The sequence below is a fragment of the Chinchilla lanigera genome, unplaced genomic scaffold (assembly GCF_000276665.1).
Source record: "Chinchilla lanigera isolate Chin_1 unplaced genomic scaffold, ChiLan1.0 scaffold00028, whole genome shotgun sequence".
Lineage (NCBI taxonomy): Eukaryota > Metazoa > Chordata > Mammalia > Rodentia > Chinchillidae > Chinchilla > Chinchilla lanigera.
The window spans coordinates 7,123,822-7,142,462 of NW_004955429.1; the positions used below are offsets into that span (position 1 = coordinate 7,123,822).

Below are 18,641 nucleotides of genomic sequence, written 5' to 3' on the forward strand. Positions count from 1 at the left end.
TTTTCCAACACCATTTATTAAAGAGGCTATCTTTCTTCCAGTGAACACGTTTGGCCCCTTTGTCAAAAATAAGGTGGCTGATGTGCATTTGTGGTAAAGTGGCGAGCACAGCTGCCTTCCAAAGATAAGGTGGCTGAGTGTGTTTGTGGTGGCTGCATCTTCTAGTCTGTTTCACTGATCCTCAGATTTTTTTTGCCAGTACCATGCTGATTTTATCACAGTAGCTTTGCAGTATAATTTCAGGTCGGAGATTGTGATGCCTCCTGCCTTTCCTCTGTTGCCCAGAATTGCTTTTGCTATTCTGGGTCTCTTCTAGTTCCACATGAATTTTAGGAATGTTTTCTCTAGATCTGTGAGGTATACTAATGGTATTTTGATTGGGATTGCACTGAATCTGTACAACAATTTTGGGAGCGTGGCCATTTTCACAATGCTGATTCTTCCTATCCATGAGCAAGAAATATCTTTCCATTTTCTGAAATCTTCAATCTCTTTTTTCAGAGTACTGTAATTTTCACTGTACAGATCTTTTACTTCCTTTGTTAGATTGATTCCTAAATATTTCAACTTTTTGGATGCTACTGTGAAAGGTATGATTTCCTTAATTTCTCTCTCAGTGTGTTTGTTGTTTGTGCACAGGAATGCTATTGATTTCTGAATGTTAACTTTGTACCCAGCTATGCTACTAAATTCATTAATTCTAGGAGTCTTTTGATGGTTTGGGAGGTCTTCCATGTAGAGTACCATGTCATCTGCAAATAATGTTAATTTCACTTTTTCCTTTCCTATCCTTATTCCTTTTATTTCTCTCTCTTGTCTAATTGCTCTGGCTAATGTTTCCAGAACTATGTTGAAGAGGAGTGGTGACAGTGGACATCCTTGTCTTATTCCTGATTTTAAAGTGAAAGCTTCCAGTTTTTGTCCATCTAGTATGATATATTTTTAAAAATTAGGCCCCCAAAATTCAAAGATCCAATCCAAAAATGGGTATCTGAGATGAATACACGATTCTCACATGAAGAAATACAAATGGCAAATAAATACATGAAAAAATGTTCAACATCATCAGTCATTTGAGAAATGCAAATTAAAACAACACTGAGATTCCATCTCACCCCAGAAAAAATGGCTATTATCAAGAAATCAACCAATAACAAATGCTGGAGGGGCTGTGGGGAAAATGGAACCCTTCTCTCCACTGTTGGTGGGAGTGCAAACTGAAAATCAGTCTGGAGATTCCCCAGTAAACTAGGATTAGAGGTCCCATTCAATCCAGCTAGTCCCCTTCTGGGCATTTTTCCAGAAGAACTGAACACATCCTACCACAGCGATATATGTGCACCCATGGTTATAGCAGTGCAATTTGTAATAGCTAAATCTCAGAAATAACCCAAATCTGCATTAACCGAGGAATGGATAAAAAAGATGTGGTATTTTTATACAATGGAGTATTGCTCAGCTATAAAGATAAACTTGAGGCTTTTATAGGTAAAGGGATGCTACTAGAGACCATACTCGTAAGTGAAATAAATCAGACTCCCAGGTGTAAATACCATATTGCCTCCCTAGTGTAAGAACCTGAAAGAATAAATAAAATCTGAAAGGTGCAACAGATACTGTGAAAGGGAAAGAAACTGCTCAAAAGGAAAGAACAACTGGGATAAGGGAAAAAAGAAAAAAGGAAGGGAAAAATATGTGTATGTATTTATGTGTTTGTGTGTGTGTGTGTGTGTGTATACACACATACACATACATACATAAACAAGATAGCTAAGATAATTATACTACCAAGTTCTAATGGTTTATTGAAAGGAACAGTTAACGTTTAATTGTCTGATCAGTCTTACATGCCTAGATCTGGTAATCTGAGTAACCACTCTGACAATAACATTATGTAATACAACAACCATTGTTAATTTCCTATCACCTTGTTTTCAAATTCTGTATCATTTTTATGTTGTTTTGTTTATGAGTTTGTTTTTGTTCTTTTCTCTTTTAAATAAAAAAATAGTTTACTTAAAGTTATAATAGTTTGCTGGGCTGGGGATGTGGCTCAGTAGAGGAGCACACTCCCCTAAAACACATAAAGGCCTGTGTGTGCTCTCCTGCACCACCACCTGTACATACACAGTTTCAACATTTTAATCTTAAGTGTTAATATTAAATTTTTAATTTTTATAATAACGTCAATACTATATTAATTTTAAATTTTTGTTCAAAATATTTCAGCGACAGCATCAAATGTTTAATTTTAAAATGAGTGAAGGTACTGGGAGTTCATGTGACAGTGAAGAACACTGCAATGCTGGAAAAAAATGAAAAACCAGGATGGGGATGTAGCTCAGTGGTAAAGTGCTTGCCTGGCAAGCACTAGTTCAATCCCCAGTACCACCAAAAACAAAACAAAACAACAAAAAAAAAAAACCACAGATGAAATGCCATGGATGTGGGCCCTTAAGACCAAGGGAGAACAGGAAGTAGTGGCTTTGTTTTGTGAAAGGGCTGCAAGCCAGGAGGATGAGTGCAGTGCAAGTACACAAGGCCTCACAGAGACCACACCCAGAGTGCTCATCCTCTCACACTCTGACAACATCTGATTTAGTTAGCCCTGAATCACAACTACCTCACCATCAAACAAACATCCTCTTTGAAGGAAAATAGTATCAACTTGGCTACAAATAACTTCATTTAATTAGAATTTCCAAAACTAATAGCACCAAACACATGAGAGATAAGACACCATGAAAGAAAACCAGTAAAAAGAAAATCAAGAGATGCACTTTGGAGTTATCAAACAGATTTTAAAACAAGTATGCGCCAGGTGTAGTAACACACCTCTCACCAACTCTGGAAGGATACTACAAGTTCATAGTACATAATGAGGTCAAAGCTAGCCTTAACTTCCTAACAAGGTCCTGTCTCAAAAAAGTATGCTTACTTACTATAAGCAAATACATACAAGAAAAAATTAAAAATTGTTGCAGTAAACTGAAAACTGTAAATAATAAAAATCAATTTCAGAAGTAAAAATACGGAGCCAATGATGGTACTGCACGTCTATAATCCCAGCCTCAGGAGGCCAAGGCAGGAAGAACACCAAAAGTATAAGGCCACCATGGGTACCTTGTCTCAAAAAACAAAACCAGCCATTTGGGAGGCTGAAGCAGGAGGATCAAGGCCGGCCTGTGCTACCTAATGACATTAAGGCCAGCCTGAACTATACAATGAGACCTCCATCTCAAAAATAAAAACACATCAAAAAACAAAACCAAAATAAATAAATAAAGAGGTAAGTGGAAGATTAACAATGGTTTAGGTATCGATAAAAACAGAGTTAGTGGAAAACAGAACAGGTCAGAAGAAAATATCCACAATGTTAGCAAGAAAGTATAAAAAACACAAAAAGGGAACAAAAGACATGAAAAGTACAATATGTAAGCCTATCATACATGTAATCAGTGTCAGAGAAATATGTGAGAAAATGGCACAAATGAGAACACCTTAAACAGCCACTGAATGAAGAACCACTATAATCCTCACAGAATATAAAAGTCAGTCCTGTCTTAACCACATTAAATAAATTACAGAACAAACTAAGTGTCCAGTCACACAGAGTCATGCCCCTGGCCTTCATCCTCACTGCACACGATGACTCACTCAGGGCCATGTACAGTCCTGCAGCTCCACTCATGGAAGCATCTTTCCAGGGCACTATTTTATCGCTTATGTCCTGTTTCTATTACACCAATACGCACCAACTGTAAGTTTCTGTTATAACTGACTTGACTGTTCAAGCAGTAACAGGTACAGGTTTTTAGCTGGGTATCAAGAGGTTATACCATAAAACTTAGGCAATATCACCTAGGTTTATGTACAAGGTCTAATCAAGAAATAAGTAAATGTTCAAATTTTTTAAAATGTATTACAGTAAAACACACATTGTTAGTAATTCCCCTCAAAATACACCCCCTCATTTCAAATACAAACCAATGTGTGCCACTTCCTGAAACAGTTCTGAAAGTCCTCTTTCATGTGTTTAGCTGTACTGCTGTGGATGCCTCGGAGTCCGGAATCAATTCAAAATGTTTCCCTTTCTCAATCATTGACTCTTAGAAAAAGCCAGGAGTCACACAGTGCCAATTCCAGTGAACAAGGACACACGGTAATGTTTTTGTGAACTTGCTTTTCTGTTGGATGGCACATGAGAACAACATTTTATTTTTTTCTCATTTAATAAAAACATGCACAAGGACTCCAGACTGCTTTAGAAAGTGGCCAGAATGATGGGTAAGTGTTCAAAACAAAAGGGAGTATTCTTAGGCTTAATGGCAATGTGTCTTTTACTATAATAAAATTTTTTAGTTTAAATATTCACCATGTGGGGCTGGGGATTTAGCTCAGCGGCAAAGCACCTGCCTGGCAAGTGCAAGGTCGTGAGTTCGGTTCCCGGTACCGGAGAAAAACCAAAAAAAATAAATAAATAAATATTCACCATGTATTTTGATCACCCCGGTGAGGACACCCTATGTTCACACAACAAAATCACCCAGTGACACATATCTCAACAGCTTATACCCATCATTAACCGGTACATAACTTGCTCAAAGTACAAATAATAAAAAACTTTTAGCCAATATACTTTAAAATTTAGGGGCTGGGGATTTAGCTTAGCAGCACAGCGCCTGCCTGGCAAGTACAAGGTCATGAGTTCAATTCCCGGTACCGGAAAAAAACCAAATAAATAAATAAATAAAATAAAATTTAGACAAAATAGATGAATTGCCAAAAACTATAAAACCAATCACAATAAAAAGTAGAAATTTTAAAATTTTAAGCATATACCTATAATACCAGGTACTCAGGAGGCTGACGCAAGAATCAAGTGTTTGAGGACAGCAGTGACAACTTAACTTAGTAAGACCCTGTCTCAAAATTTAAAAGGGGTTGAAAGAAACGTAAGGAAATGGAGGAGAAAAAAAAAGAATCTAGTAATACCACACACAGGTACAAATTCCCTATAATGAATGTGATCATTATGTATACTTAAAATATACCAATAAACTTAACTGACTTTTTAAAAAGAGCTAGGAATGCAGTGCAGTGGTAGAGCATTTGCCTCCATTCAAGAGGCTCTGGGTTCAATCCTCCCTACCCTCACCCCCCCCAAAATTAAATCTATTATTATAACCTTCAAAAAACTCCAAATACAGATTTAGCAGTGAATTCTAACAAACATGTAAGGATGACACAATGGCCATCTTACACAAATGTTTGCAGAAAACAGAAGAGATTATTTCCTAACTTGTTGAGAATAGCATAACATTAATGCCAAAAATTGTATAAGACTATAATAAGGAAAATCACAGCCTAATTTCTTTAATTTCAGGATCAGATGCCAAAAATTCTAAACAAAACATCAGCCAACTGAATCTCACAATAATTGAATTTATTCTGGGGAAAAAGGTTGATTTAACTCCAAAAATATATGAGTATAATTCCTGACAGAGTCAAATAAAAACATATGATCTTAACAGAGGCAGTAAACTATGTAATAAGTTCCTCGTCAGTTACTTAAATTTTCACAGCATGTCATAGTTTAATAAATTAATGTCCAAATATTTTCTTAAGTACTAAACTATAAAAAAAAAACATGAATTTCTCTGAAAAAGTCAACTAAAAGTAGGAACGAAGATGACTATAGGTTACTTATTTGTCACCTAAAATGCTTGGGAACAGAAGTGCTTTAGATTGTGGAAATTTCTAGATTTTAGAATATGTGCATAAAACTGGTAAAGCTGAGCTTCCCTAATATAAATCCAAATCTGAGATGCTCCAATATCCAAAACTGTGCTCAAAAACTTTTGGATTTGGGAGCATTTCATATTTGGGATTTTCAGATTTGGAATACTCAAGTATTCAGGAAAGAACATCAAAATATAGCAACAAGCCAGGCATGGTGGCACGTGCCTGTAATCCCAGCACTCGGGAGGCTGAGGCAGAAGGATCATTGTGAGTTCAAGACTAGCCTGGGCTACAAAGTGAGCTCAAGGCCAGCCTGAACTGCATAGCAAGACCCTCTCTCAAAAAAAGACAAAAATAAAAAATAAATAAAAAGCAACATAAATCCTAGGGTGTAAAATTAGCATTTACTACAAACATCAACCCTTGAGAAATATACAAAACAAAAAAACAGAATGCAAGCTAATTTTTCAAATTTAGCTTCCATGTAAAAAACTGTACCAGGCAAGGTGGCACATGCTCACAATCTCAACTCCAAAAGACAGGGGATCTTTTGAGGACAACGTTAGCCTAAAAACAGTGAGACCCATCTCAAAGAAGAAAAGGAAGGAAGAAAGGAAGGAAGGAAGGAAGGAAGAGAAAGAGGAGAAGAGAAGAGAAGAGAAGAGAAGAGAAGAGAAGAGAAGAGAAGAGAAGAGAAGAGAAGAGAAGAGAAGAGACGAAGGAAGGAAGGAAGGAAGGCAGGCAGGCAGGCAGAGAAAGAAGGAAGGAAGAGAAAGAGGAAGGAAGAAGGAGGGAGGAGGAAGAAAGATTTAATTAGAAGTATGCACTCATTCCACATAAAGTAGTAATGTTTGTCTACAAAATAGAAAAATCATTTTCGTACCAAAAATTAATAACTTACATCCACTACTCTAAAATTGATTAATAAGCACTATTTAATTTAAGAAAGTAATATAAACTACCAGACATTTTAAAGTAATTCTCACTCATTCCAGTTTCCAACAGAAATTGTAACTCTCTGTACTTACCCCCATTATCTGTTCTTTTTAAAGCTCCATCCTTATGGGGACACAGTTCACATCTCTTAAAAAAAAAAGTGAAAAGATGTTCTCAGATTACAAAAACTGTAACATTTCCCCTGCATCTTCAAAGTGGAAAATATGGAAACAGCATTTGTACTAGTCACCCTCCATGAACAATTCAAAACACTCCTCACAAAATAACTGTTCTCAATGACATGGGACCTTCCAAAGAGCACCAGATTAATAACTTCTTTTAAGGTACATTAATAACTTCTTTAATGGTACCTTGGTACCACTGAACTTCTTTAATGGTACCTTCTTTAATGGTACCTCTTTCAAGGTAATTAATAACTTCTTTAATGGTACCTTGGCTCATGAACTTAATTCTTTCCACATCTCTGGTCACAAACCAAATTGGACGAGAACCAAATCAAATTCAGTGATTAGATGTGATGTTGACCTTATGGGGAAATTTGATTTGGTTTTCGTCCCATTTGGTTTGTACAAAATCATAGTGAGAATCAAATTCATGAACTGAAGTACATTTTAGCCAGGTGCACACCTGTAATCCCAACATGGTCAATGGAGACCAAAGGAGGAGGATTGCAAACCCAAGCCCAGCCTGGGCAATTTAGTGACTTAATGAGACCCTGTCTCAAAATAAAAAAGGACTGAGGATGCAACTCAGTGATAAGGCCCTGAGTTCAAATCCCAGTAACTACAAAAATAAATAAAAAAAATACATTTTAACTTCCAAAATTCTACAGAAATTTTTAAAAATTTTACTTAAAGAAGGCAGGCCCAGTGGTGTGCATTTATCGTCCTTGTTACACAGGAAAAGAAACTGAGCCCATGAGGCTGAACGACCTAGTAAGACCCCATTCAAAAGCATTAACAAAAAGATTCTATCAATATACGGCTGGGGTAAAGTTTTTAACATTTACCTGTATCTCTCTTTGCTATCTAAGACCAGCCAGAATTATTGTAGTCAAGTAGGTCTAGTTTCTCCTATAATAAAGAGCCAAACTCTTCAATCTCCAGCACACACACACACAAAAAAAATCAACCTCAAAAACTTAGAACTTTGATTTCAGTCACAAGGCATGGTCTTACATATACCACGTCCTCTCTGGAAGGAAGGTCTAATCATTCTAGTTACTCTTACACACAGTGATACTCGAAGTTACTGTGTAGGTATCTCTTCCAACCCCTCAAATTTAAAATAAACAGGGGGCTAGGGATTTAGCTCAGCGGCACAGTGCCTGCCTGGCAAGCGCTAGGTCATGAGTTCAATTCCCGATACCGGAAAAAAGCCAAAAAAAAAAAATAATAATAAAATAAACATACGTAAGTATAAAAATGAAAGAATAAATTTCATTGGCATTGTCCTACTATGAAGAATGAGCTCCCAAAGGCCACACTGGACTACTTATTTATGCCTTGTTTTGTTCCCAAGAGGTGTGCAGCATATAATGCAGTAAAATACATGAATTTCAAAGGAAAACTATGAATGAGAAATTAAGACGAAACAGTGAATTGAATCACATGAGCCTGGATTTCTTGGCATCCAGTATGTCACTCCTCATTCCTTTTACTATTTAGCAGCACCTTTCTGATCACCTCATCTAAACTTCTGCTGGTTTTGTTTTGTTTGCTTCTTAGAGAAGAGTCTCACTGGCCTTGAACTCACCACATAGCCCAGGCTGGCCACAAGCTCACAGTAATTCTCCTGGCTCAATCTGGGATTGCAGGCATGCACCACCACACCTGGCATCTCAACTATACCTTATGTCAGTGGTGGCAAACCTACACCATGTGTGCTGTGATGGATTGTTTTTTAAAGCTCTAAAAGGTTCATCATCACTGCCTTATACCATGATACAAAACAACAGACAATCCTATTCACTGTCTAAAATTTCCACTGCCATCTAAATTACAGAAAATATGCCAGTAACTCCCCAAATTTTATCGAACATTCAGACTGGTCCTCAGATCCAGATACAAAACTTCCTAAACCAACTAAGAAAGACAAATTCTTATTAGACTGTTAAACCTTACTGATCATTAATATAAACTTAAAATGTTTTTTAAAGTTTTCAATATAAGAATTAAAACTAGCTGTGGTAGCACTCACTTGTCATCCCAGTACTTGGGAGGTTGAGACAGAACAACCACAAATTTGAGGCCAGCCTGGGCTACGCAGTAAGTTTGAGGCCAGCCTGAATTACAGAGCAAGATTTTATCTCAAAAAAAATCAGAATTAAAAGCAAAAATAATTATTAGTTACACCTAAGAATATTTTCTAAAACCACTAGAACTCAAAATTTTTTAACTTTTAAAAAATATTTTATTAGTCCATGTTTCCTGTACATACCAATTACACTCATCGTGGGAAGTTGGTGCATGTACGTAACACATTTGAATTTTTTTTTATGTCCCCTTCTCTTTTGTCCTCCCTCCCCACTCCCTCTATCTCTTGGTCCTCTTCCCATTCACAAAAGATTTATCTTGCTGCTTCTTATTCTGTTTTATTTTGCTCTTTAAATTATTTATACCTTTGGGTTTCTCAAAAGAGGATCTTTTTTATTTTTTTGAGACAGGGTCTCACTATGTATATGTAGTCCTGGCTGAGAAAGGAGGGCCCAGCCTGTGTAACTTAGATTTGAGAACCTGCCTCAAAATAAAAAAAATAAAAATTAAAAAGAGCTGGGATGTAGCTCAATGCAAAGGGTTTTAATCCTCATTACCCTCTCCCAATTAAAACAGAAAAAGAATGTGATTAGCAGGTATACAGATAAGAAAAGCATTCCATGATGTCACATAATGAAAACAATATAATAATCATAAATGTTTAATATTAAACACAGTTTCTAAACACATGCAGGAAAAATTATCACAAGGGATAAGGAAAAAATTCCCCAGAGTAAGATGTCTCAACATGCCTCTATCTCTGCAATCAGCAAAACTACAACCTACCCACTACTCCCTGAGCCACAGCTATCTCAGCAGCATTCCAGACTGATCATTATTCTCGGGTGACATTACACACACTCTCCGTAAGAGACCACAGGCTGGACAACAATACGCAAAGAATTTAAAGCATGTGACTCATACATAGTATGTCTCCTGGCCACATAAGAAACAAAGAAAGATACAAATACATTACACAGGGTTCCACCTAAAGAACCTATAAAACAACAAAATAAACTCAAAGCATCTTTGACATCTTAAGGTAGTGGTGCAAACTTACAACACACATGCCACAGCAGGCTGTCTGAGAAGCTCTAAAAGGTTTGGCATCACTGTCTTAGAACCTTACTAACCTTGGAGAGACCAGCCTCCCAAGGCTAATTCCCAGAGACAGACAACAACTCGCTGGCCACCTTTCATGTACAAACCAAGGAATCTTGGGTGTGTACAATCCCTAACCATCCCTTTACCTGGTTTATATTCTGGACCAGACACACTCTCCCTGCCTCAAGCAAGCCCTGTGCTGCTGAGCCCTGGAAATGATTCAAACTAGACAACCCTAACCTGCTCACCCACCCTTGCCCACCCCTCTCCTCGCTCCCACCCCCTTACACTCCCTGCCTCCTCACTTGTCCAGTGCTTCTGCAAGGGAGCTCTTGTCACATGGCCTGGCCCCCACCTCTTCAGACCAAGGAACAAGAGTATCTTTCAAGGCAGGTGCATCATGACCTATTGGCTGTGCGACACCTAAGTAATAATAAATCTACATCTGAAAACAATCTGGCCAGGTGTGGCAGCAGCACTCCTATAACCCCAGCAGGATCAAGCTGAGGCTGAGGCAAGAGAACTGCCATGAGTTGAAGTCAGCCTGAACTCAACCACATAGTGAGACCCTGTCTCAAAAATGAAAAACCAATGTGGCCAGGTATGATGGTGCACACCTGTAATCTCATCACTTGGGAGGCTGACACAGGAAGATCACCACAAAGACTAGGCCAGCCTGCACTACATAGCAAGATCCTGTCTCAAAACACAACAAAAAAATCTGATAAACATCATTATAAAAAGCTCCTATCTGACATTGTAACACTGCTCTCCTCCAAGAATGGAAACAAGATTTAAGTCCATTCTACAAAAGAAGAAAAGTAAAAGAATACAATTCGGGGGGAAGAAGAAAAACTAGGTGTTGCTTTTGCAGTGCTAACAACTGAACACAGGCCCTCAAGAATGCTAGGAACATCTCCAACCCAAAACTGACTTCTGACATGATCACATACTAAAAAAATCTAAATAATTGTCCCAAAAAACTACTAGAATTTATGTGACTTAAGTAAGGTTGCAATACCCAGGTCAATATACGAAAAACAATTCCATTTCCATATACTAAGAATAATTAAAATTGAATATTTATACTACTATTTATAAGAGCATCAAACAGCAAAATTCTTAAATAAAAACACCATCAAAAAAATATAGTACCAGTGTCCAGGCCTAGTGGTGCACACCTGTAATCCCAGCACTCAGGAAGCTGAGGCAGGAGGACTGCCAAAAATTCAATCTCAGCCTGGGCTACACAAAGAGTTCAAGGCCAGCCTGCAGTACATAGTGAGACCCTGTCTCAAAAAACCAAAATGAAAAAAAAAAGAAAAAAAAAAAATGCATGCCATCAAGACCAAAGCAAAATACAAAACACTGTTCAGAAAGAACAATGATCCATATAAGCAGAGAGATTCACTATGATAGTGGATAGAAGACTCAGTATGATTATGACATGAATGGTGTCAATTTGTAAACTGAGCTAGAGTAAAAGCAAGTGTAGCCATAATCCAATCAACCTTCCTTCTCCAGGTAGAGTGGATCAGTACTGGAGACTGAAAGCAAGGCCTTCACACTGAGCCACTTCCAACACTCCCCCTTTTTTCTTGAGACAGAGTCTCACTAAACTGCTAAACTGTCCAGTTCAGCAGACTGGGCTTAAACTCGAGATCCTCCTGCCTCAGCCTCCCAGTGCTGTGATTACATGTGCCACCACATCTGGCTCCAAAAGACCTACTTGGAAACAAGGAAAAACTAATATTTATGTGAAAATGTGAAGGACTTAGTATGCAAACAGTCCTGAAAAAGGAAAACTAAAAAGACTGTAACTTGAAATTCTAATCCTGGGTCACTTTATCACTGAGCCATATCCTTATGCCTTTTACTTTTTTGAGACAGGATCTCACTAAGCTGGGTAAACTAGCCTCAAACTTTTAATCCTCTTGCCTCAGCCTCCTGAGTAGCTGGGATTACAGACATGCAGCACCACCTCCATCTACAAGATTTCTTATAATGTCCTGGGGGCCGGGCGTGGTGGCACATGCCTATAATCCCAGCACTTGGGAGGCTGAGGCAAGAGGATCGTTGCAAGTTCGAGACCAGCCCTACAAAGTGAGTTGAAGGCCAGCCTGAACTGCATAGCGAGACCCTGTCTCAAAAAGACAAAGGGGAAAAAAAAAAGGAGTAAGTAGTTAAAAGTGCATGACAATGATACAAAGCTAACAAACTGATCAATGGAACAGAACAAAGATTCCTGAAAGAGCACCCACCTCTGTGGCCATATGTCTCACCAAAACAATCACATGAGGCAAGGAGAACTTTTACAAACAGTATGGTACAAAAACAACTAACTGGACAGCGATAAAACAATGAGCTGTATCACAGACCTAAATATAAACTAGCAAAAACAAAAAATTTAGAATAAAGGAAATTACCTTCATGACTTCAGGGGTAGGCAAAAGTACCTTAACACACAGTAAAAAAAAACACTGATAAATTAGACTTCATCAGATTGGAATATATCTGTTCATCAAAGGGCACAATTAATAAATAGGTAAAAACACAGATTTGTGGAACATTAATTACAAAACATTTATATTATGAAGGACCAGTATCTAAAACACATGAAATCTTCTCAAGTGAAAACAGCAAAGAATAAAGCTAAAAATGTTAAGAATAAACTTCACAAGAGAACTCAAGAATGGTCCACATACAAAATAAAACATGCTAGCTGGGCATGGTAGCACACATCTGTAACCCCAGCACTCAGGAGGATGAGGCAGGAGGATCGTTGTAAGTTTGAGACCAGCATGGGCTACAAAGTGAGCTCAAGACTAGCCTGAACTGCTCAGTGAGACCCTGTCTCAAAAAGACAAAAAAAAAAAAATTAAAACATGCTCAGCTTCACTAGGCCTGGGCTAGATGAAGAAAGGTGACCAGATTTAGCCTTCTTGAGTGAAATAACAGAGACCAAAACAATGAATGAAGTCACAGCAGTGAGGAGACTGGAAAAGTCACAGAACACACAATCCCTGGGTGACAAGAGACAAACAACATGAGCCACTCACATGCCCAGCTTACTGCCTTAAGAGTCTCCAGGCTGCAGGACAGGGAAGAGAAGGAACCCAGGTAGAGCAGAGGAAATGGAGCAGGAGTCCAAGTTAGCTAAGGCACTAGCACTCACAAGGGAGACCCACACTGACAGAGCTAGGGGAAAGAGGAATGCCAAGGTCCACACAGGCCCACCTAGGCCTTGCAGTAGGTGACAAATCAGCACTGCATGGCCAGGAAAGAGACCATCGTGAGAACAAGAGGTAGTAACATGCAGAACTTACACAGGGAGTGAAGAGTCTGCTCCCAAACCTAGCACATCTCACCAGAGTACTAAGAAAGGAAAAGCTTCACAACAGGAAAAACTTAACCCTAAACACAGCTTGACTCCATCCAAAGAAAACACAAAAGCAAGAACCAAAGAAACAAACTCTTTCCCAGTAACTCAAACATGCCACAAAACAAAGGCCAGAGATATTTTAAGGCATACCAAAAGCAAAGAGAAAAAAGTTGGGCACAGTTGCACCAAAATTTATAAGACTTACACAGAAGAAAGCTGAGCACAGTAGCACACGCCTATAATCCTAGCACTTTGGGAGACTGAGGCAAGAGGAGTACACTTCAAGCACAGCGTGGGCAACTCAGCTTGCTGAAAATGGTGCACAGTGTGATGGCCCTGTGTTCAAGCCCAGAGACCTCCCACAAAAAACTTTTTCAGAAGCAGGAAATTTTACCTTGTAATGGGGAGAACTCAAATCAATCCTGAAGTAACAATAGAAATTAGTAGTCATAGTACAACAATTACTATGACTAAATTTCATATGATCAGAAAGCTAGACAAAGCCGGTTACAGTAACACACACCTGTCAACTCAGCTACTCAGGGATTAGCCAGATGAGCCTCAAATTTGAAGCAAATGGAATGAAAACTGGGCAACTTGGTGAGACTGTTTCAAATAGAAAATTAACAGGGCTGCGGATACAGCTCAGTATTCTCCAAATTCATTCCCTAGTACTAGACAAAGAAAAAAAAAAAAACTCAAAAAAACTATTTAATACTGACAGAAGAAATCAAAGTCTCTAAACAAGGCTGACACAGCATGCCCCTGGACTAAAGACTCCACAGGTCAAAGGTAGTTGATCCTCTCCAGAGTGATAACATTCAGGTTGAAAAGCATTCCAACCAAAATCCCAGCAAGCTTGCCTGATACACACTTATTTATGTATGAGGTTATTTTATAGTTTGTATGAGTGCACGCAAGTGTGCACATGTGTCCACATGCATATATTTGAAACAAAGCAATCATGGTTCCAACAATTACGAAAAAGAATAAAAGTGAGATGAGTTGGCCTACCTAATTTCAAAAGTTATATAACTATAGCAATTAACACAGTGTAGTATTACCATAGGGACAGGCACAGATCAACACAATAGAATACTCAAAAATATGCATAAATAAGCCCAGATGACTATAAACAATGGTTTCAGGCAATGGAGGAAAGACAGACTTTTCAAAATATGGCACTGAAGTCAGGTGTGATGGCACACACCTGTAATCCCTACATTTAGAGGAGGTTGAGGCAGGAGGTTTGCCAGGAGTTCGAGGCCAGCCTAAGCTACGTAGTGAGTTCCAGGCCAGCCTAAACTACATAGCAGCCAGGCCTGATGGCACACACCTGTAATCCCAGCACTTGGGAGGCTGAGGCAGGAGGATCGTCTTGAGTTTGAGACCAGCCTAAACTACAAAGTGAGCTCAAGGCCAGCCTGAACTGCACAGCAAGACCCTGCCTCAAAAAGACCAAAAAGTAAGTAAGTAAATAAATAAATAAATACATAAACTGCATAGCAAGACCTTGTCTCAAAAAAAAAAAGACACTGGAACATAGGCCAAAAAAAAAAATCTAAATGGATCACAAATTCAAATGTAAAGGAGAAAACTATAAACAAATATTGCAGAAAAATCTTCAGGGTCTAGCATTAGGCAAAAAGTTATTAGATTTGACACCAGAAGTAAGACCCCATAAGGGAAAAAGTATAAACTGGACTTCATCAAAATTAACAGATTTGGGGTAGAAATGAAGGTTGGTGGTGCAGCACTTTGCCTAGCATATATGAGGCCCAGGCATCAATCTCTAGCACAGAGGAAGGAAAACAAAATCACAAGGCATACAAAGAGCCAGAGCATTCAATATAAATGAACACATAAATGGAAAAATGTTTTAATGGCAGCTCTCCGAGACAAAGAATGTTAAAGAACCATTATAAAGATGCTCAGAGAACTTCAAGATGTAGAGAAAGTCAAGAAAACAATGAATAAACACAGTGGAAACATCAATAAAGAAACAAAAACCAAAAAGAAACTGAAAAGAAATTCCAAATCTGTAAAGTACAAAACGTGAGTGAAAAATTCCCTAGAAGGAGTCACAGATTTGAGCTGAGAAAATAATCAGCAAACATAAAAATGGAAATTACCCAGTATGAAGAAAAGAAAAAAACTGAAGAAAACAGAGCACAGCCCAAGGGATTGTGGAACCAAACAGACTAACGTCTAGATAGAATCCCATCCAGCGGCTGGGGATTTAGCTCAGCGGCACAGCCCCTGCCTGGCAAGCGCGAGGTCATGAGTTCGATTCCCCGTACCAGAAACAAAACAAAACAAAAGAGAATCCCATCCAGAAGAGAGAAGGGATAGCAAGGATGTGGAAGAGTCAGGAGTCCCAGCAACTCAAGAGGCTGAGTCAGGCCAGCCTTCCAACACAGTGAGATCACGTGTCAAAATAAAAAAGGGCAGAGGAAGTACTTCAGTAGTATGGCATTTGCCTAGAATGCACAGGGCCATGAGTTCAAACTCTAGCACTGAAAATACACAAACAGATCTCAGTAAGAGGCAGTGCACAGGGTGAGAGGAGCAGCTGAGATATGTTGTGCATCCACAGAAGGCAGCACAGAGTTGACACCAGGCTCACAAAATACCACATGCAAGGCTTTCACCCTAGCCATTCTCTATTAAGAAATAACACGCATACAACAGATGGTTACAGAGTGAAAAATTAAGCAATTCAATCCCTGACGCAGAAATTAGACCTGGAGTGATGATTCATTCAAAGTCAGAAAATGACAGAACAGGGTGCTGGGGATTTAGCTCAGCGGCACAGCACCTGTCTGGCAAGTGCAAGGTTGTGAGTTCAATTCCTGGTACTAGGAAAAAAAAAAAAAAAAGAAAATGCCAGAATACGGGCTATTACTCCGTCTTCTATTTCCCAGACCAATCTCATTAAAATGTGCAATTTTTTGCCTCATATCTAAATAGGTACACCTGTTTGGACTTTGTATCAACAAATACTTGATATTAATCTCTATTATGTAAAGTCCCCCAGACGGAGAGCAGTGGTACACGCCTGTAATCCCAGCATTTGGGAGGCTGAAGCAGGTGGGTCACCATGAGTTCAAGGCCAACCTGGACCTCACAGTGAGACCCTGTCTCAAAAAAAAAAAAAAAGAGCATGGTAACAGTTCATCTCATCTCCTACTGATGGATTTTTGGGGGGGGCGGGGCGGGTACTAGGAAGTAAACTCAGGACCTTGCACTTGCCAGGCAGGCACTTTGGTCCCTGAGCTATGTCCCCGGCCCTCTACTGATGAATTTGAAGAGATAAAACTAATCATATGATAGGCTGCATGTTGTGATGCATGCCTATAATCCCGGCACTAGGCAGGCTGAGGCAGGAGGATTACAGCAAGTTTCAGCAAGTTTGAGGCCAGTCTGGTCTACAAAGTGAGTTCAAGGTCAGCCTGAAATGCACAGCAAAACCCTGTCTCAAAGAGACAAAAAAAAATATCACATGATGATCATAACGAAAGACATGATCAAGTCCAGAGAAGGCACTAGTAAACAGCTAGTGAAGCTAAACTAAAGAAAGATATGCAAAACATGAACGCCAAACAGGAAAAAAATGAGAGTTCATAAGAAAGTTCCAAACAAAAATCTTAGAGAAGCTTCAAACCAATGTGAACATAGTGTTAGACCTAGAGGATGGGGCTGGAGTCAGTGATCAATTAATGTGAGATATCTTGGGGCTGGGGATTTAGCTCAGCGGCAAAGCACTTGCCTGGCAAGCGCAAGGTCATGAGTTCAATTCCTGGTACCGGAAGAAAAGACAAAAAAAAAAAAAATGTGAGATATCTTAAAAACAAGGGAAATGCTGGGTGTGGTGGTGCATGCCTGTAATCCCAGCACTGGGGAGGCTGAGGCAGGAAGATCATTGAGAGTTCGAGACCAGCCTGGGCTACAAAGTGAGCTCAAGGCCAGCCTGAACTGTATGGTGAGACCCTGTCTCAAATAGACAAAAAAGAAAAAAAGGAAAAAAAAAACAAACAAGGGGAGGTAAAAATGGATCCAATATCTCCTAGATGATTCAGAAAGGACTAATATAAAAGTAACTGGAATTAGTGAAAAATCAGAAGACAGCACAAAGGACATAAAAACTTGTTTACACAATAGAAAACTTTCCAGACATGGAAAAATAATTTAACATACAGATAAGGGAAGCATATAAAACCCCTGAATGCCCACGATCAGAAAAATAAAAACCACTCCATGGCACATAATAATTACAATACCAGAAATACAACACAACGGAATTTTAAAGGCTGCTAGAGAAAAGCAACAATCACCTATTAAGGAAAATCTATTAGAATTACAACAGATTTCTCAACACAAAATTTAAGGCCAAGACAAGAATGGAATGAGGGGTTTCAAACTCTTAAAGACAACTTCCAACTCAAGGTTATATCCTACAGGGGCCGGGGATGTAGCTCAGTGGCACAAGTGCCTGCCTGGCAAGTACAAGGTCCTGAGTTCAATTCCCAGTACCAAAAAAAAAAAAAAAAAAAAAAAAAAGATTATATCCTACATCCTACACAATTATCTTAAAACTGATGGAAAAGTAAAATACTTCCATGATTTAAAAAAACTAAAGAAATTTATGATGACCAAAAAACACTCCAAAAAAATTCTCAATGATATCCTAGAAAGAAACAATGAAACTCACAATACTAAAAAGGTCAATAAAATGAATACATCACATAGGGTTGGCAATTCAGTAGAAGGGGGGGAAAAAAGTGAAACAGCAACAGGAAGTTAATAAAATGACAGGAATAACTTAATATGTATCAATCATAACTATCAATGTAAATGGACTCTACCTGTCAATCAAAAAGAGACTCGGATTACCAGAACAGATCAGGGAACAAAATCAAACCATAGGGCTGGGCATGGTGGCTTGCCTACACTCCCAGCACTCGGGAGGCTGAGGCAGGAGGATCATTGCAAGTTTGAGACCAGCCTGGGCTACAAAGTGAGACCCTGTCTCAAAAAGACAAAAAAAAAACAAAAATTAAATTTTAAAATCAAACCATATATTGTATACAAGAAATTCATGTAACACAAAAACATTCATAGACTAAAAAAAAATCAAAGGATGGAAAACATTCCATACAATGGGAACTGAGAAAACAACCAGTAGTAGGTACCCTATTTTT

General features: G+C 38.7%; 1 protein-coding gene across 5 annotated transcripts in view; it reads right to left on the reverse strand.

Annotated features, from left to right (window-relative positions):
* Nucleotides 1-18,641, reverse strand: part of Mllt10 (myeloid/lymphoid or mixed-lineage leukemia; translocated to, 10) — a gene marked incomplete at its 5' end in the record, with an annotated part of 164,656 nt that overhangs the window by 124,489 nt on the left and 21,526 nt on the right. For all 5 annotated transcript variants that reach the window (XM_013515402.1, XM_013515401.1, XM_013515400.1 and 2 more), the window contains 1 exon segment: nt 6,771-6,825. In XM_013515402.1, coding sequence (XP_013370856.1) covers nt 6,771-6,825 — 55 coding nt within the window.